The sequence below is a fragment of the Chaetura pelagica genome, unplaced genomic scaffold, assembly GCF_000747805.2.
Source record: "Chaetura pelagica isolate M959 unplaced genomic scaffold, ChaPel_1.0 scaffold358, whole genome shotgun sequence".
NCBI lineage: Eukaryota > Metazoa > Chordata > Aves > Apodiformes > Apodidae > Chaetura > Chaetura pelagica.
Window position 1 is genome coordinate 845,334 of NW_009954233.1, and position 20,583 is coordinate 865,916.

At 41.1% G+C, this 20,583-nt stretch overlaps 1 protein-coding gene across 1 annotated transcript in view; it reads right to left on the reverse strand.

Annotated features, from left to right (window-relative positions):
* ALB (albumin) overlaps positions 1–5,901 on the reverse strand; it is a 13,464-nt gene extending 7,563 nt beyond the window's left edge. The window contains 5 exon segments of the mRNA XM_010003629.1: positions 921–1,096; positions 1,927–2,141; positions 3,031–3,163; positions 4,201–4,261; positions 5,773–5,901. Coding sequence (XP_010001931.1) covers positions 921–1,096; positions 1,927–2,141; positions 3,031–3,163; positions 4,201–4,261; positions 5,773–5,857 — 670 coding nt within the window. The 5' untranslated portion in view covers positions 5,858–5,901.
* Between the last annotated feature and the right edge of the window lie 14,682 nt (positions 5,902–20,583).

Consider the following 20,583-nt stretch of genomic DNA (forward strand, 5'->3'; position numbering starts at 1 on the left):
CATGAAGCTGATGACAGTGAATAGATGTACATCTGATAGTCACTGGGACCGAGTTTGAGACAAAGGGAAAGTCTGCCTCATGCCATTCACAAACATGAAATCTTGGCTACAGCTCCCTGCAAGTCCAAGCTATGTGGAAGTCATCTGCTATTAATTCACAGGGGTAATAGATTATGACCTTGGCCCTTCTCTACAAGTTTCCATACAGAACAGCAAGTGGGTAGATTTAGGTTAGACATTAGGAAGAAATTCTTCAGTGTGAGGGTGGTGAGACCCTGGCCCAGGGAAGCTGTGCCTGCCCCATCCTTGGCAATGTTCAAGGCCAGGTTGGATGGGGCTTGGAGCAACCTGGCCTGGTGGGAAGTGTCCCTGCCTGTGCAGGGGGGTTGGGATCTAGATGATCCTGAAGGTCCCTTGCAGCCCAAACTGTTCTATGATTCTCAGCCTTTTCTTCCATTTGCTTGGGCAAAGAGTAGGAAAGACCTCTCCTGACCTACATGTTGGATATGGAGACAGCATTTTAGGCTGCCAATTGAAATCTCTCTTTATCTAGTGCTTCTTTGGTCACACGCCTTCTCGCAACAGTTAAAACAGGGAGAACCCCAAGTGCTATACATGATCTGGATTCAGTGCATCAGCACAATAACCAGAGCTGCCTGTGTTAGCAAAGTGACGATCAGGCAAGCTTAATTATCTGTTTGATTTGTTGCTTTTGCCTAAAAAAAAAACAACAGCAAAATACATTATTTTCTTTACTATCTTCATTTCTATGAAGCCATATACAAATGTTTACTGAAAACCATAACGAGGAAGCACTATTTGGGAATTATAAACTGTAATTTAACATTGGCCTTTAAGAGTCACTTTTCACTTGGAGGAGAATTGCTGCAAAGATCAGAAGAGACCTTTACGTAGCAAACTGGTTGCTTAGTTTTCATCCACAGTCAAAAATGTGTGATGTACCTTCTCATCCAAGCAAGCATTGACATCAGCCTCTTTGCAGCAGCTTTGAAGTGCATGTTCATAATCAGCAGCCAGGCTGAGGATTGTTGGGGCATACATGAAGGGGTTTCTTCTGGCAACAGTATAGATGAAACTACAAAAAAAAGGAAAACTTAAGTTACATATTGCAACAACAACAGCAAATGGCCTTAAATCCCTTGCAGCTTCTGGAACTTTCTAGTTTAGAAATGTAATCTTCCCTAACACAAAACTGCCTGCTACTGGTAAATGCTGTGCTACATCTCAGTTCCCTAAGCTCTTGTAAACAGCCCCTCCCCAGCTTTCCTGGAGCCCCTTCAGGCACTGGAAGGTGCTCTAAGGTCTCCCTGGAGCCTTCTCTTCTCCAGGCTGAACAGCCTCAACCTGTCAGCCTGTCTTTGCAGGAGAGCTTCTCCAGCCCTCTGATCACCTTCGTGGATTCCTCTGGTCTTGCTCCAAGACCTCTGTGTGTGTTTGTTTGTTTGTTTAAATGCATTGTCAAATAGTTGAAAATTCTGATTCTTAGTGTGAAGAAGGAATCTATGGCCATTTCACCAAGATGTTATTGCCATTTTTTATTCTTTTCTCTTTCTTCATGCTTTCTAATTACAATGAGGTGGTGGGAAGCTGGAGCAAGTAAATTATGAAATCTATCTTGGAAATGGTGGTTTCTCAGGGGGTTTTGTGGCAAAACGTCTCCAAGATTTATAAAATATGATCCCTTAAAGCCCATTTTTGAAAGGAAAAACCTGCTCTAGCACAGAATGAATGAAAAAATACAATCAGAGCTTTGTATATTTAGTGACTGAGCAACTGGTTTATATATGAAGCTGAATACTTGCAACTTATTTTAAAATATCTCATGCTCACACACTCTGTATAGCTTGAGGATCCCTCTCTGCACAACTAAATCCTTAAACAGTAAAAAATAGCCATTTTCCTTACTGTCCCAGGAGTGGCACCCGGTTGTCCTGGTATTCTTTGCAAATCACATCAGAAGATGGTCTTTCATATGGCGGAACAAAGTCTGGTTGGGGAATTTTGAATGACAAGAAACAGTCATTTCTTTCAGGATCAGCTTTACTACAGCAGTCAGCCATTGCACCATAGGAGTCACGGAGCTTTTCGACTTGGCAGATTTCATCCAGGAAAATGGAGGGCTGTAAGGGAGATGCTGAGAGTCAGAATTATTGATCCTAGAAAGAGTAAGGTGCATTCTATTTATCTGTAAAAGAAAACCCAGACTGAAAAGTAACTACATTTTTACTGGGTAAGATTTAGACCATAAAAGAGAATAATTCATTGTTTTCAACACAGTTTTGTAAAGTTTTAAGTGGTCCAGTATCGATGCTGATAAAAATTAACTTCAGTTATAATTCAAAATACCCTGTGCAAGATGGTGATCTCTTTTTACTTTTAATCTGACTAAGTGCACTTTCAGATGATGAGTTGAAGCAGGGTTTGATATTCTACTTGATGATCAGCTTGGGAAACCCTTAGGGAGAACTAATACATCTGTGGCATTTGGGCTGGGTGTTAGGGCCTGCAAGAACTTTCTGAAGGGCCAGGCTGAACCTGCTAGACATCCAGGGATCTTACATACCTGCAAACTTCTTTTGTTACCTGATCTTAGAGGAGTATTTTTAACTCCTTAAACTACCTTACATTTGCACACATACCTTTTCAAGTCACCCTAGTGTGGAAACCCACATGCTTTGGTCATTCTAATACCTAAATTAGACCTTCTTTTTACAGCTGAGGTATTTGTACTAAAGGCTAATGTTTATTTCCAGGCAATGTTGAGCTTAATGTGCCAAAGTGTGGTATTTGGTCTCCAATATATGGCTCTACAGATCACTTAAGCACTGCTGAAAGGGCAGAGTTTCAGAACCTGATAAAAACTAGTTTGTTCTTTCAGAACTGAAATCTGAGCATTGGCTGATGCCCAAGGCAGCACCTGAAGGGATCAGGCACAAATCATCAATGAGGATGATTCTGGCAGCTGCCTAGAGTGAGGAGAAACACAGTGCCAAAGGATTTGCTGCCTACCAGTGGTTTTGAGCAGCCAGCAGCATCCTCGTCAGCCACACACTTCTGTGCCAGATCGACAACATCCTTCACCAGCTTAGACAGACCTTCGTAAGAACACCTCTGGAGATACTGGGCAAATGTGATCATGGTGCTGAAACACAAAGCACATTTGGGAATATGGAGATAAGGAACCTAACAGTCAATATTTTTGAAGGTGCTTTTGGATTCAAAATTGTTTGTCTAAATGACAAGCCCAGTGCTTAAACAGAGCGCTGTGAAGAACATAGTCCCACATCCCCTACACTTCCTCTTTTCACCTCCTTTCTGAAAAAAAATTATTTAAATCTTAATTCCCAAGAACAAAAGTCTTGAATAAAATACTAGGAACAAAATAGAGAAGACTGTGATTTGAATTTTCTGCCACTTTAACCAGTATATTTGTAAATGTCATAAACTAAGCTGTTTTTTGTCACTGTCACAAATGATGGCCTTTAGGCTGCCTTCTTACATAGAATCTCAGGGGTTGGAAGGGACCTCTGAAGCTCATCCAGGCCAATGCCCCTGCCAAAGCCACATCACCCAGGGCAGGTCATGCAGGAATGTGTCCAGATGGGTCTTGAAAGTCTCCAGAGAAGGAGATTTCACAACCTCTCTGGGCAGCCTGTCCCAGTGCTGTGTCACCTTCACAGTAAAGAAGTTTTTCCTCATGTTGAGGTGGAATTTCCTGTGTTGCAGCTGGATGCTTCAGAATTTATGGACCCTCTGCCATTCCCAAAACCAGTTTGAAAAGAAAAACTTGTAATTGCCTAAGAAAATCAGTCACATGTTTGGTTTTTGAGGTTGGTGGTTCAGGTTTGGTTTGGTTTTGGTAATGTGTCAATCCAGTACCACTTCTCTCCATCCTAAGCTTATCCAAGCCTGTTTTCTTTGCACATAAGTAACACAGGTTTTCTCTTGAGGTTTGCAGGGAGTTATTTTCCCAGAGAACAAGCAAGCCATCCTGTCTTTTGTAGGTCTTAATATTTTTGTAGTCTTTGTATACTAACAGTAAAAGGGTAGCTCAAAGCCATGCCTCAGTGAGATACACACTCCTCACTAGCTCATACAGTGTGTTTTAGTTGCCCTTTTTTGTCCAATATCAACAGAGATGGGAACCAATCAGAAAATGTAGGCTGAACATTCACTTACACTGCCTTAAATGTCTCTTCCTTCAAATCATTGTAGCGGTGGGCAATCTCACTCTTGTGTTCTAGGAAGAAAAAGAGAGAACAATGATGCTGAGTGTCACCTTGCCTGTGCTAGAGCCCTTAAAGAATACAGCCTGGGCACCTCAGGCCAGCTTTTCAGAAGTTTTCAGCATTCACTCAGCTCTTACACTCAGGGGAATAACATCATTGCTTTGAAACAGACCAAGCTAATGGTGAACACTTGTGAAATCCCACCTTTGGGTACCCTATCCGGGGTAATCTGTACTGCTTTGCAAGGAACTGCAGTCTAAAGCTTTCTTCAGGCCACCTTGAACTCTTTGTTGGCTCAGTTGGCCGTTCTTATCCATGGGTCTGTGGATACCTACACATCTTTCTGAAGGAACCCAAGCCATCCAAGTTATAGGATTCTAATCAAATATTTACCTCTGTAAGCATATACTTAATCTGAAGATTGAAAAAGATTGCTGTATCTTGCTGTTAGGGGTTAGCAAACATGTCTCTTGGACAATCAACGACGTTACCATGTCTACACTACAAATCAAGGAATGCAGCTGCAGTTTGATAAGAGCAAGCAGAAGCAGAATTTTCTTCTTGAAAATAAAATTATTAGCTTGGCAGGTTCATATTTTGGTTCCACCCAATGTGTACTATCTTCTTCATGAGAAGGAAGGCAAATAAAAGCCTTCACTGGGCCCTGATCATAATAATACAGGTTGTAGTTACACCTTGCTCTTGGTGAGAAGACCTCCATGAGATTTTCCCAACAGATACTGGGGCATATGGCCCCACTAATGAATAAGCTGGAATGGGACAGTCATTTTGTTCTAGAAATACCATGCAGGAGCATTTAGAAAACATTAAAAGTAATTATTTTGATTAATGGCGTATACCTGCTTTGATAAAAAGGGTTCCAGTGCAGGAAATAGCCATATAAAGATTTTTTGCTGCTGTTCACTGGCACTTCTCATCAGTTCCTAAAAACTCAGTTTTGTTGCATTTTGGTATTTTCATGTTTCAAACAAAAATCAAAAGTATCAGTGGAAAAATTTCTAGGACTGTCTGCAGAAATATATTTATTTGACTAAGGTCTACAGTTCCCTAAAACAGGGAGAAATGACAGAATGAGGAATCTTTGGCTAGCCTCCTTATAGCCTAGACTGAGATGTAGTTTTTTGACCTACTTGTGTGAAAACAGTTGCCTTTAGCTGGTGAGAAGCTCACTTATGAACTGTCATTCCAAAGACAGCACTTCCAAAAGCACATTGCATCCATTTTCTCCATGCTGGAAAGTAAGAGGTTCTGAACAATCAACATCTGTTCATGCTCTACACTGATGTTGCAAAGCGATGTCACTGAGCTCACTTGCCAAGTTAAGTTCTCTTGAGTATTCTACCCACTTCCTCACCATTTCTGAATTTAGAGTGGTTGGGTTTTTTTTGAGTCAGCCAATTCTTTCTGCTCTGTTTGGATCAGGCTTTCAAGAATCTTGTGTGAAGTTGCATTAAAGGCATTACATAAATATAACAGAGACAAAAAATTAGGCCTTTCTTACCTGCGCCTCGAGCAACTCTTTGTAGATTTCTGGATGTAGCAGAACTAAAGAGGAAAATAAATGAAATTAATGTTACCCACTTCATGGTTGCAGATTATGATGTGGGCTAAGTTGCTCAGAAATGCTAGGAAGATTGTAAGGAAAGCATTTGCTTATATACCCTTTACTACCTGTGCCTGTAAAATATTAACTACAGAGCTGGCATTTGTAGATTTCCATTTGGTCTGAAGAAGATTACAAAATTTTACTGTCCTTGCCAAAAATGAATTTGATATTACTTGTTTTTTATGTGTTACTCAGGGCCTTTTTGGCCCAAAAATGTTGAACCCTCCAGCACCCAAACAGATAAAAGTTTTGCGTAAATTTCCTTATCAAATGACAAACAAGAAGTTCAAGGCATCAGACAAAAATGTCATCTAGTCTAATCCTATAGCTGTTTTGTTTTTTTTTTTTGGGGGGGGTGTTTTTTGCTAGTATTTGTCCAGAAGCAAAGCAGGTTGGTACTGTACAGTAAAAATTCACCCAGCTAGAACTCAGACCCCCTACATGCTTGTAATGAGAGAATTTTAATTTAAATCATGTTACAAAGATGAAGTGGCTCATCTAGACTCTGGTATTAAAAAAAACCAAACAGATTGGTAAAGAATAGCCATGAGCACAAAGATACAGGGGAACAGCATCTCCACTTCCACTTGGCTTCCAAATTCTGAAAGAAACAGAGGGTGCAAATGTGGAACATGCATCAGGGAATCTGAACCTCAATGTATGTAGCTCCAGAGCAGAACAACTTCATGCAGACAACAGATCTTGGTCAGTAAGTTGGAACTAACACTTTTACACTGTATTAACCTGCATCTCATTCCAAATTCTGGGACTTATGCTTGGGATAATGTTCATGAGGAGAGCTCCTCTGACAGTCAAAGGGCTGATGGGAGCAACAGATTTGTTTGGTCCCATTCTGGTTTTCTGTGGGTGCTGTTGTTCAGGATCCAGAAAACTGCCAAATTCATTTGTAAACATTTGCAAGATCTGTTTCATAATTTTTGCAGTTCCTCATTTGTACTGATATCCTTCCAGGAGGAATCACAGAATTGTCACCATTGGAAAAGACCTTCAAGATCATCCTGTCCAACTGTCAACCCCCATCCTCCCCTGAAAAAAAGTGCACTAGAGTATGCCCTGAAATGCCTCATCTACATGTGTATTGAACACCTCCAAGGATGGTGACTCTACCTCCTCCCCAGACAGGCTGTTCCAGTGCCTGACCACTCCTTCAGTATAAACTCTTCCTAATATTCAATCTAAACCTTCCCTGGTACAACTTCAGGCCATTTCCTCTGGTCCTGTTACTTACTTGGGAGAAGAAGCCAATGCCCACCTCACTACAACCTCCTTTCAGGTAGTTGTAGAGGGCAATGAGGTCTCCCCTCAGTGTCCACTTCTCCAAACTAAACAATCCCAGTTCCCTCAGCCTCTCCTCATAGGACTTGTTCTCCAGACCCTTCACCAGCTTGGTTGCCCTTCTCTGAACTTGCTCCAACACCTCAATGTCCTTCTTGTAGTCAGGGGCTCAGAAATGAACACAAGACTTGAGGTGCAGCTTCATCACTGCCCAGTTCTGGTGATCATAAGATCGTGCCCAGGGCTGTGATCACCTCCCTGGTCCTGCTGGTCACACTACTCCTGATGCAGGCCAGGATGCTGGTGGTCTTCTTGGCCACCTGGGCACACTGCTGGCTCATGTTCATCCAGCTGTCCACCAGCACCCCCAGCTCCTTCTCTGCTGGGCAGCTCTCCAGCCACTGCCCCAAGCCTGGAGTGTTGCCGGGGGTTGCTGTGAGTGAAATGCAGGACCTGGCACTTGGCCTTATTGAACCTCATACAATTGGCCTTGGCCCATCAATTCTACCTGTCCAGGTCCCTCTGCAGAGCCTTCCTACCCTCAAGCAGATCAACACTCCTGCCCAACTTGGTGTCATCTACAGAATTGCTGAGGGAGCCCTCAATCCCCTCGCCTAGATTGTTGATAAAGACATTGAACAAGACTGGCCCCAAAACTGATCCCTGAGGGACATCATTGATGACTGGCCACCAACTGGATTTAACTCCATTGACTACAACTCTCTGGACCTGGCCATCCAACCAGTTTTAACCCAGCTAAGAGTCCACCTGTCTGTGCTATGAGCCACCAGCTTCTCTAGGAGAATGCTGTCAGAGATGGTGTCAAAAGTCTTACTAAAATCCAGGTAGATGATGTTACCTGGTTACCTAGTCATAGAACAAGATCAGGTTGGTCAAGCAGGACTTACCTCTCCTGAACCCATGCTGGCTGGGCCTGATCCCCTGACTGTCCTGCACTGCCATGTGAGTGCACAGAAGATGAACTGCTCCATAATTTTTCTGGGCACCAAGGTCAGGCTGACAGGCCTGTAGCTCCCCAGATCCTCCTTCCAGGCCTTCTTGAGGATGGGCACCATGTTGGCAAGCCTCCAGTCATCTGGGACCTGCCCTGTTAACCAAGACTGCTGGTGAATTATAGAGATGTTTAATTAAGCACTGCTCTCCTCTAGGAAAATGTTCAATTGATTAGTCAGTAACTTAAGTGATCAGACAGAGGCAGAGTTGTGAGGTTTGCACAGAGCCCCAGGACACGGAATAAAATAGAATCATTTTTCCAGAACACTCAGTGAGAGGCTTTAAAAAAAACCCCAAAACAAATAAAGTATAAGGTTGTATTCCCTACTGAGTGCAAAGTGATGTAGTTTCCACAGTGGGAAATACTACAACTTACTTCTAATTAATTTGTCTCTTTGGTAGCTGCATTTCAACTCCCAGAACTATTCTCAGTGTGTTGCTGGAGGTTGTGCTCTGCCTCACAAATCCCTGCTTTCAGTAGCAAGTACCTGGCGTAGCCTAGAGTGAGGTCTTCTACTTTTTTTCTTAGTCCTTAAGGCGCTCTTTTCTAGGCTGTTTTTTTCCTCAAGTGGACAGTTTTACCACATCTCTGTATTATTCCTACTGGGACTAGTAGGAATAGTTACATTTTCATGTTTTTTGGACATTTGAGAAGATTTAAAAAAACCAACACTTTATTGGATTTAACTCCATTGACTACAACTCTCTGGACCTGGCCATCCAACCAGTTTTAACCCAGCTAAGAGTCCACCTGTCTGTGCTATGAGCCACCAGCTTCTCTAGGAGAATGCTGTCAGAGATGGTGTCAAAAGTCTTACTAAAATCCAGGTAGATGATGTTACCTGGTTACCTAGTCATAGAACAAGATCAGGTTGGTCAAGCAGGACTTACCTCTCCTGAACCCATGCTGGCTGGGCCTGATCCCCTGACTGTCCTGCACTGCCATGTGAGCGCACAGAAGATGAACTGCTCCATAATTTTTCTGGGCACCAAGGTCAGGCTGACAGGCCTGTAGCTCCCCAGATCCTCCTTCCAGGCCTTCTTGAGGATGGGCACCATGTTGGCAAGCCTCCAGTCATCTGGGACCTGCCCTGTTAACCAAGACTGCTGGTGAATTATAGAGATGTTTAATTAAGCACTGCTCTCCTCTAGGAAAATGTTCAATTGATTAGTCAGTAACTTAAGTGATCAGACAGAGGCAGAGTTGTGAGGTTTGCACAGAGCCCCAGGACACGGAATAAAATAGAATCATTTTTCCAGAACACTCAGTGAGAGGCTTTAAAAAAAACCCCAAAACAAATAAAGTATAAGGTTGTATTCCCTACTGAGTGCAAAGTGATGTAGTTTCCACAGTGGGAAATACTACAACTTACTTCTAATTAATTTGTCTCTTTGGTAGCTGCATTTCAACTCCCAGAACTATTCTCAGTGTGTTGCTGGAGGTTGTGCTCTGCCTCACAAATCCCTGCTTTCAGTAGCAAGTACCTGGCGTAGCCTAGAGTGAGGTCTTCTACTTTTTTTCTTAGTCCTTAAGGCGCTCTTTTCTAGGCTGTTTTTTTCCTCAAGTGGACAGTTTTACCACATCTCTGTATTATTCCTACTGGGACTAGTAGGAATAGTTACATTTTCATGTTTTTTGGACATTTGAGAAGATTTAAAAAAACCAACACTTTATTTCTGAACTTGAGTTTTTAAACGTGTTTTAGACATGTCATTTTATTTAAGCATAAAATATTTGTAGGCAGTTTTCATTTAGAAAAATGTTCAGGCAATGCATCTTGTCTTTCAGAAAAACCATTCTGGTCTCTACGAATAAACCAGAAAACTTAGCTGAGAGAACAGTTTGATACAATGAAATTTGTGCCAGCTGCTGCTTTGCAACAAAGTTTTTTGCATTTCCCCAAGTCTGCTCCTAATACCTTTGCAGGTGAAAAACAGCTTTCTTGTTAACTGATTTAAAGGAACAAGGCTCTATTTTTAAAGATTATCTGGAAAATTCCTGGATGGTTAGAATGTTATTCTAAGTAATACATTATTCTACCATTAGAATTATGTCATGTTATGAAAGAACTGGGGTGCTTTTCTGCAAATTTGGCTTCCCACCACCACCTAAGAATTTTCCTGAATGCTTTCCACTCTCCTGCAGTCTCCTTCAAGACCTAAACCACCAGAAAGTAGAGGTGAATGGGTGGTCTATGATCATGGAAATTATTTAGAATGTTGTTATGTATTATTTACAGGTGGATAATGGGAATTATGATAAGCAATCTGGACCTTGCTGCTTTAGCCTAACAAAATCTCAGGCAAGAGCCAGTTAAACCCTTCAGCCTGGAATTGTTTTTACTTACATATAGCTCTACCAATGAAGAACCCACCACTAAAAGTTGGATCTTTTTGATTAACTCTAGACTATCAGCATTCTGAGTTTGGAAACTTCACAGAAGTACCTTCTGACCCAATGAAAGCCACTGTAAAAATGGAATCTCATACCTACAAACATCAGTTTGGAAACATTGCCCAGAGTGAAAGTGGTGAAAAAAATGTGGTAGTGGCACATCATGCCCTGGAATAGCCCTTGGAATGCTCTCAGGCTGCATCAAAGCAGCCCTCAGAAAATGACAGCTAAGGACTGAGAGAGGAAAGTATTTTCTGTTATACTGAAATTTAACACAAGAAAAAATTCTCAATATGCAATGTTGCATCTTCAAAGCCATCTGGAATTTTCCCCTGCAGCCTTGTGCAGTGTTAGCAAGAACACTACTGGTCCCCTAGAGTTAATATGTAAGTAGGTAATACAGGGTCCATGTTTATTTCTAGATATCTTCTGTTGTCTGTCCTGTACTTCATGCCAACATTTCATATAACTGCTGAAAGAGAGATCTGAACTCCAATGCTGGTGTTTGTTTAACCATATTTAATATTATACTGAGCTTCCTCTTACTCAATTCTTCCATACTGTGTTGAGTACACTTCCAACAAAGTTGTCCTGGTGTGAATGAAAGGAAGATGTCATTTGCATTTTAAGATGAGTGTGTTTTCATACACAGTTATGCCCAAAGTTACAGATGGTAACTAGTGTTATTTCAGATGTGGAGACCAAAGGACAGTAATTCTAAGAGTAACTGACCTGGGAAAAAAGGATGGATCATTTTTAAATATTGTGCTGTGCAAACACAGACTCCCACTGGAGAAAGACTTTCAGGGGTAGCCAGGCTTCATTTTGTGATCTCTGTTTTCTTAGGCTGGATCTAACATAATAAGAAAGGACAAAGAGATGCTGTGGTAGAGCCATAGCTCTCCAGGAATTTCTGAGCCATGAATTTTTCAATAAAATCTCTTTTATCAGGAAAGACCTCTCATTCATCTCTGTGTTCAGGAGGTTTGCACTTGAAGGAGATTGCAGGAGAGTGGAAAACGTTCAGAAATGGAAATCAATTCCTATTTCATTGGGATTCCTACTGAAAATTACCCATGTGTTGAATAGAGTGTTCTAAAATTGCATGAGACTGAATAACAAATTTGATATATCATCATAAGAACAACTCCCAGAGAACTTTTGGGAAGTAAGTCCTTTTCAAAGTGATCTCTCAAAAAACAAAGATCTTTAGTAACCCTCTAATTTTGTGCCCCTCAATTTTATTTACTGCTGTTTCTTCTTCCTTTTAAAGACCACAAGTTTTGTTTGTGTGAATGGACTGTGAGACATGCCAAACCTCCAGATGTTTATGTGCCAGGATCTCGCCCACTACCAGTAACTGCAGGTCTGGTCTGGAGGTGGTTTTGTTCTTTGCTCTGCTTTGGCTTTTTCTGTATCTAATGATAACATGAAGGAGGGCAGCCAACCTCTTTTTTTAATTCCTCAAAATGAAAAATAGCCTTTTGCCAAAGCACATGGAACTACACCATCAAAAGGCATGCTACTTCTTGGCCTGCAGGTGGAGGAGGTAAGATAATGCTGAAAAAGGTATCATCATCTCCTAGGCACATCGCCTGTGCCTACAGACATGGGGTTTGGCTGTTACTTTTTTCCATTAGACAATAACTAATTTTTAAAATAACTGTGATTATCACTATATTTCTAAATAAATATCTGTAGTTCTGGATACATGGACAGGTATCAGTCTTATCCTGCTCTGCTGCATTATGTTTGCTATTCTTATCACTGATGTTTGGCTTCAATGCAAACCAAGTCAAACATCTCAAATAGATATATGCCTTTTATTTGAACACAGATGGACTCACAGATACAGTATGAGCAAGAAGGCCCATCTGATGAGCAAACATAAACACAGAAAGGCTTTGATCACTGTAGCAGAATAGGCAGAGACCTGCTAAGGTGTAGCCAACAGCATTCCCTGACAAGGATATCTTCTGGGCACATCCTCAGTTCTGATGCTAAGCTGTTCATCCGGGGTGGCCAGCCAAGATGCTGTTATGTTGCCTGTACTGCTTTTCAAATGTACATTTGACCTCTAGGATGTCCTACCCTCCCTACCAATTTGTCTCACCTTTGGAATTTCTTTAGGTAAGAGTCAGGGCCTGAACTGGCACCTTAACAGGAGAATAAAAGTTTAGAGAGCCATTTGTAGGTTGTTGGCACTGAAGGAGCATTTATAATGCCAGAGAGACAGATGAACATACAGGGCAGAATCCTTTCAATCCTGTATATACCGATAAGGTTCTTTCACTATTGCATTTGAAAATATTTCTGCTTTCAGCACTCCTGTCAGAACCCAGATTTTCAATTTCCTTAAAACCAGGACTTGCCTCCTGACATCCCAGCAGGGAACTCTGAAACTCTGAGAGCAGAGAGCTAAGGATGAACAGGAAGAAAGAGGGTGCAGAGCCCTGCAGCCCACGAAGCAGGTCTGCTACTGCTAGGACTGAGCCTGTGCCACTCTTTTGAAGTGGGCATGTTAAGACATATTGAAACTTGGCAATGTCATTTACTCATTGACATAAAAAGATAATCCACTTCTGCATATTATTCTGCTACAATATACATATATTCATAAATTAAAAGTAAAGCTTTCTGTCCCCACAGATGAAATTCAAAACCACACAGTGAAATATTTCAACATTTTTTGGTTTTGCTTCAGAAGCAAAGTTCAGTTAGTCAAACCTAAACATGTATACTTGTCTGCCTGAAAAAAATCAATTGTTTTTAACAGCTAAAAGCTCTTTAAGCAGCATGTAGTATGGGAAACCTGGGACTTCCCATGGTTACGGAAGCATAGTGTATTTCATAGTGTGAAACTGAGAAAATGTTGCTTTTTTTGTTAGTTTTTTCTTTAAGAGTAGTGCTTGCAAAGTCTCATACCTAATTTGAGAGCCTTCAGGAAGACCTGTTTTTAAAAGACAGGCTCTTCAGTATATTCCAAGAATCAGAAAAAGTTCAGCCCAGACCACAAATGTGATTAAGTTTAGCAGAGATCTGTATGGTTTATGCAGTTCCTTAAAATAAGTGATAAAAAGATTGGTCTAGACAGTCACTCAGAGGAATTAAAAAGAGACACAGACATGTGGTAGATCTGTGGCTTTGTGAAGTCTGAACTTCTGTGGTGGTGCTTTTTTTTTTTAAATTTGAATGCTAGCCTGAGAATCCTTCTCAAGTCATGAAAGGAAACATTAACAAACTCTTTGCCCATGAAACTCTTAGTGTTGTCTTTTGGATCAATTAGTCAGTGGCTGTACTCGCTAGGCCATTCCTCTACACTGCCCTCCAACCCCACGCTGACAGTCCTTGACATTTGCTTTCTGACCAAATGCCTTTTATTCTAATACCAGCAGTGGCTCAATATTGCCATTCAAGCATACTCATAATTTGTCACTCTCAAAAATAATGCATGAAGTTAAATTGTAAGAATGAATTTAGAATTGTCCTTATCTGGCTTCTGCACTTCTAAGTGAATTTAGGTTTCTGACTTTTCTCCATGACTATGAGTGCTGAAAACACAGACTGGGATTCATCTTACAAAGCTTCAGGTATCTACAAAACAGGAACCTGAGCTCCTGTCACTGCAAGGAAACTTGAAGCTTTCAAGTCAGTGCAGATCTAGTCAATATAGCCATGAAGGGAAGGACACATATCAGCTAAGCAGAAGTATGTGCATGATTTAGAAGGAGATGAATCCTGCCCTGTGTCCTGTAGGATTACAGGAGGGTTGCCCTATCCCTGTTCATAAATAGCAAGTTATATTACTTGATTGATATGTTACATCTCTTTCCTGTGTCTTAATAATTTGGGGTTTTTTTTTTGTGCCAGGGTTACCTCAAACTGCCAAATTCCTGGCTCCCTGGGAAGGGAAATTGGAAGCTGTGCAAATTATGTTGAACCAAATTTCTCTTAGATCCTATTAGCAGAGTGGAGAGGCTAGTGCTGAGCCAAGATCCAGGACTCAGCTCCTGGTGTGAGAACAGGAAGCCTGAAAACATCGAGAAATATAGGAAATATAACTTTGGATTATTGTGACATTTTATCAGAACTCTGATGTGAAACATTTTGGATTCAACTACTTGACATTTTATGTGAAAACTGTGCAATTAATAGGTAGACCAGGTGTCCTTTATGTCATAATGGTTGCTTAAGCAAAAATACCAGCTGCACATCTTAGCTCCTACTGAAGACAATAGCAAAACTCCCAATAGGAGTCTGAGCTAGAGCAGCATGGGATCCACGGAAAATGACCTTTCTGAATGCATTTGTTGCCCTTGCGGATGGTGTTTTGTGATCTACCACCAAAGCAGCACAAGAAAGAGTGAATGTTTAAAATGTTTAAACCTTTCAAATGACAAATTGATCTTTTAATCTGCTAACCCTGACCTATATATCATAAAAATTCAAAACAAATTAACAAATGATAAGACCTAGAATCAGTGCAACTCTGTCCTACTAGATGATCTCTAGAAGTCCCTTCCAACTCTGACAATTCTGGGATTCCATGACAAATGCCCATTTCTCAGAGTAGGAATGACAAAGTCCAGCTACTACCTTTATGTCTCTTCTCAGAGACCAAGACTGGCCATTTGTGCAAGACTTAGCCTTTTAGAGTGCTTATTATTTTTCTCTTCAGACTTCTAGGAATGTGAAGATTAGGTTGTCTTAGTCCCAAAAACAGTCTCAGGCATGTAAGCCCACACCCTCACTACAACATCTGAGCTGCAAATACAACTCTGAGTGCTGAATTAATCCTGCCAATCATAGGAATCTAACTGACAAGGACTTCTGTCATTTTAATCTTGCCACCCACAGAAAGAAAACTTTATGATCAAGCTGGTCATAACATTCAATACAGAACGATGTAACATTGCAACAAAAAAATATTGTGTGGAGAAAGTGAAATTCAGACAAGGCTTCCTGAGGAATTTCTTTCTAGTTTGTTATTTTTATTCCTGGTTATTCAGTAGGCAATCTTATCTACTTCCACTTCTGAAAGGAAAATCAAGTTCTCCCTTCTTTCTTTTAGTATATAACTGCACTTTAAGTTGGGTAAGTTGTCTGAAATGAGACAACCCAGAGAATCCTGTCTATTAGGCACTGGTATTGCCTAAGTAGCTATTTGAGAAAGAACTTCATAAGGTTATCAGGTCCTCAGTGCAGGATTTTGAAATATATTCAGCATTGGCCTCATGCTGGTCATTATCAAAGTCAGTGGTAAAACTTGCCTGACTTCACTGGAAACCAAGTTAGATAAAACTGTGTGCTTTTGAAGAGTGCACTGCCTATTTACCCCAGTTGTGACCAGAGAACTGGAAAGCTAAGAAAACAAGATGGGAAACTGTCAAATAATCAAGAAATAATCAAACTTTTTTTGAGTAAAGTAACACATAAAATCACAGATTCATTCATGTGAGATCAAAACTAAAATCTTCATCCTGCCATGGAGTCTGTGCAAGCAAACAGTCATACTAGTGGATCTTCAAAGACAAGAATGACAAGTATGCTTAATTGCATGCACAATGTATAGCCCCACTGAAGCCAGTAATGTATGTCAGGTTAAGCTCCAGCACATATTGCTTAGCATGAATGGTGCAAAACCATTTCATTTTACACTTTTTACACATTTTTTACATTTGATTTCACACAATTACAAGTGGGATGCTGGTCTTCATGCAAAGGGCTTTTTTATGAGGCCTTGGATTTCGAAAGTGGGGGATTCATTTACAAAAGTGCTAGCAGATATTGTACCTTGGATCTTTCCATATGGACTGTAGACACTCTCTGCAATACTCAAAGTAATATATTTCACACCAAACCAGAAAAACATTTTTAGTCTGGTTAGTGGAAGGATAGGAAATGTCCATGTCACACAGTAAAGAATTAACACAGGTTTAATTGCCTCCTGCAGCTGAGGCCAAGCAACTCACTCAAAACTGCAGGTGAAGATTGGCACAGATGCAGCAGTGATACAGGGTGACAAGGCTGTTGTGAGCTAGAGGAGAAGCTCTGGCATAAATGCAGAAGGCATAAGGATGGACAGTAAAAAGCAGGTCTGGTTCAGGTTATATTGAGATTATTCTAAAACTGATACTCAGGCCGAATTCTTTCCTAAAAGAGAGCTCTGGCAGAGAAAGCTACAATGTGCCCTGACATAAAGAGGTACCAGTATTTGGTAGGAGCTAGTTCTGATCAGCCTGCAGCAAGCCTTTGCAGAGCCCTGAGGCAGGATCAGTATGCCACCTACTGCTAATCAAACTCCCTTGCACAGAGAAGCCGTGGACCTTGGTGCTGAGGAAAATGAGATATTTTAGGCTGAGCCTGAGCATCGAAATCCATGAATGAGAAGAAATGATTCAGATATTGAAAGGTAATTTCAACACTTGCCCACCAGACATTTACAGGCACATGTGTATTCTGACTTACTGCAGCCCCCTTTTCAAGTACTGTCTTGTGGTACTTCCTCGTTTACAAATCTAACTATTTCACGCTCATGGATGAGAAAAGCAGAGAACGACAGGTGGCAAAATGAAAATTCACCTCATCACTGGTTTTTGCTCCCATGTACATGAAATGCTTATTGAAAAGGACACTAGTTCAGGAACACAAAGCTGTTTAAGACAGCACCTAACTTTGCATTCAGCTGCATTAAAGTGAACGGCATTGTAAATGTCACACAGGAAGAAAATCCCTGGTTAGCCTGCTGGAAATAAATGATCCGCAAAAAAATCACTTTATATTTACTGTTGAATGGGAGAAAAAAAAAATTAGGACATTTATGTTTAAGAATCAAATGCTTTAGTAAAGTATAATATCCAGAATGTTGGGAAGAGTAGGAATTTGTCATCCATGGCCGTAGATTCCGACTAGTTTTAAATGAAAATGGATTGGCAGCTTCTAGCTCCATCTACTGTGTCAAACTGAAATAACAGAAAGATTGATCTTTCCACTTTTTAAAAAAAAATCTGTATCTCTATCTCCCCCTAAAGTAGGAGTCATGAATCAGCAACATATAACCGTTGAAAGGCAATGCATTGAAGCAAAGACAAAACGGCAAATAATACAAGTCAATAAGTAGAACAGCAAGCAGTAAACAAGGTGGAGAAGGTTTTGTTTTCAAACCAGACTCCATGTGATGCAGGGGGGTTTAGATAATCCTAGAGGACTGAAGGCTTTTAGACAATTTTTCTAGTTAGCATTTGAACTCTGCAAAGTTTTTTCTTCCACTTCACATACCTTTTTGAGATAACAAAGGCATTTCTTACATTTCCTTCACTGAAACCAAGATCTTACTGAGTTTCCCATGGAGATTCTCACCCCCTTTCTTGTCCAGACATAAACTAGCCTGCTAGTATAAATATTTTCCAGGCACTCTTTATATGAAGATAGGAAAGCAACAGCTTGTTCTGCATGCCAACAGAAGGCTGATTGCACTCAGATCTCCTGAGCTGCACAAAGGAAAGCTATTTCAAGGACTAATTTCAGGACTAATCAATTGTTTACTTAAAAAGTGGTTACTATAGAAATTATCATTATAGACTGGTAGGACTCAAGCAAAACAAACTATAAGAAATGTTTAACCTTCTAGCTGATTCTTGTGTAGTCCACAGTTGATGCTACCTTAAACTTCAGTAATACAAAAAAAAACCACAACCAAACCTTAACAACAAAACATCACTTGACAAATAAACTTTGATATTGAAATACAGGTGGTTTTGGCTTGAGAGGTCTTATTCACAACTTTGGGTTACAAACCTGTTATACACAAAATACACAAAAGCTTCTCTTCATCTTATGATTTGTCTTGGGTTTATTTTATTTTTATCTTCCACAGCACTTGTAGAGAATCAGAAAGAAATTCAGAATCTCATCCAGATGCTATTTGCTTCCATCTGCCATGGTATTTTTCAGTTGTATACTTCAAAGGGTAAACATTTTGAAACCACATGAGGCAAATTAGGAACTTGAAACCTACTTTCAAAAATCATTTATGCATGTAAAAATGTCTCACCAAGTACTATTAAGTTTTAGGATTCCAAGTGCTTAAGCCACTAAAATAAGATACAGATTTTCAAAGTACTAAATATATTATGGAATAAATGTCCTTCTAGCTTAACCTTTGAGGTCAATTATTAGCTTATGATCCTTTAAGAATTTCAAGTACAAAACACTGTTGTATGCTGGCTAGTACTGCAACTAGAGAGAAGGATCAAGGAGAAGGTTAGTCTTTGTTGGCAAAGACTTAACTGGATGGAACACCCTCATTTCCTGTAGAACTGTGCTTTTTTAACAGAGCACTTGCATATTTCATCAGCAAATCAATCTTTACCACGTTTTGCTTTCTGATCTTCATCCCTGGTGTATTTGAATGTTAAGCCTCAATATTAGTGCTTTACCTCCTGCATTACAGAGGTGCTGCCTCTTGATGAACACAGCTGCTGAAGCCCCAAGAAGCTCTTCCAGCTCTTGTTAAATCCTGAATTTGTCTGGATTGTCTTTACTTTCTTAGCTCACAAGGCCATGCCAGTTGAGATGGTCACAGGAAACTTGCTGTAATGGAGAAGTACAGGTATCAGAGAAATGGAGTTTAAATTAAATCCCATGACTTCATAAAAGCAAGTTTTAATAATTATTTTCCATGCATAATTTACTGTTACTGAGTACATTAGACAAATCTTAAAATATATGCAACAGAAAACAGTACTTCATAGAATTGTAAAATGGTTTGGGTTGGAAGGGACCTTCAAAATCACCTAGATCCACCCTCCCTGCATGGCCAAGGACACCTCCCACCAGACCAGGTTGCTCCAAGCCCTATCCAACCTGCCCTTCAACACTTCCAGGGATGGGGCTTCCACAACTTCTCTGGGCAACCTGTTCCAGTGCCTTCCTACCCTCATGGTGAAAAATTCATTCCTGATGTCTAACCTAAATCTCCCCTCTTCCAGTTTTTCTCCATTGTCCCTTATCCTCTCAGTACAAGCCCTTGTCAAAAGCCCCTCCCCAGCTTTCCTGTAGCCCCTTCAGGCACTGGAAGGTGCTCTAAGGTCTCCCTGGAGCCTTCTCTTCAGGCTGAACAGCCTCAACTCCCTCAGCCTGTCTCAATAGCAAAGCTGCTCCAGCCTTTAGATCACCTTTGTGACCTCTTCTGGACTCTCCCCAGGAGCTCCATGTCCTTTCTGTGTTGGGGGCTCCAGACCTGGACACAGCACTCCAGGTGGGGTCCCAGCAGAGCAGAGGAGCAGAATCCCCTCCCTGGCCCTGCTGGCCACACTTTTGATGTAGCCCAGAACAGGGTTGGTTTCTGTGAGACTAGGAGGAGCAACTCTTTGATCTGAACAGAGGTCACCATCATAAAAGAAACTGAACAAACAGTCTCTGATAGGCCCTGCTGCCTGTGCCGACTGTGGAGGTGTCAGTAACTGCTCCATCTGACGTGGGACTTGAGAACACAGCACGGTGATAAAACAACATGGTGGCTTTTACTGGATCACAGAATGTTAGGGGTTGAAGGGACCTCTGGAGCTCATCGAGTCCAGCCTCCCTGCCAGAGCAGTACCCCCCAGGATCTAGGGCAGGTCACACAGAAATGGATTCAGAAGGGTCTTGAAAGTCTCCAGAGAAGGAGACTCCATGACCTCTCTGGGCAGCCTGTCCCAGGCCTCCTCTGCCCTCACAGTAAAGAAGTTTTTCCTCATGTTTATGTGGACATGTGATGGGGCCCTTCTTCTTGACACCCTTCTTCAGATATTTATATGCATCAATAAGATCCCCTCTCAGCCTTCTGTTCTCTAGACTAAACAGTCCCAGGTCTCTCAGCCTTTCTTCATAAGACACAAGATCTAGTCCCTTCATCATCCCTCTAGTCTCTGTTGGACTCTTTCAAGTAGATTCCTGTCCCTCTTGAACTGGGAAGCTCAGAACTGGGCACTGCAGGTGTGGTCTCACCAGAGCAGAGC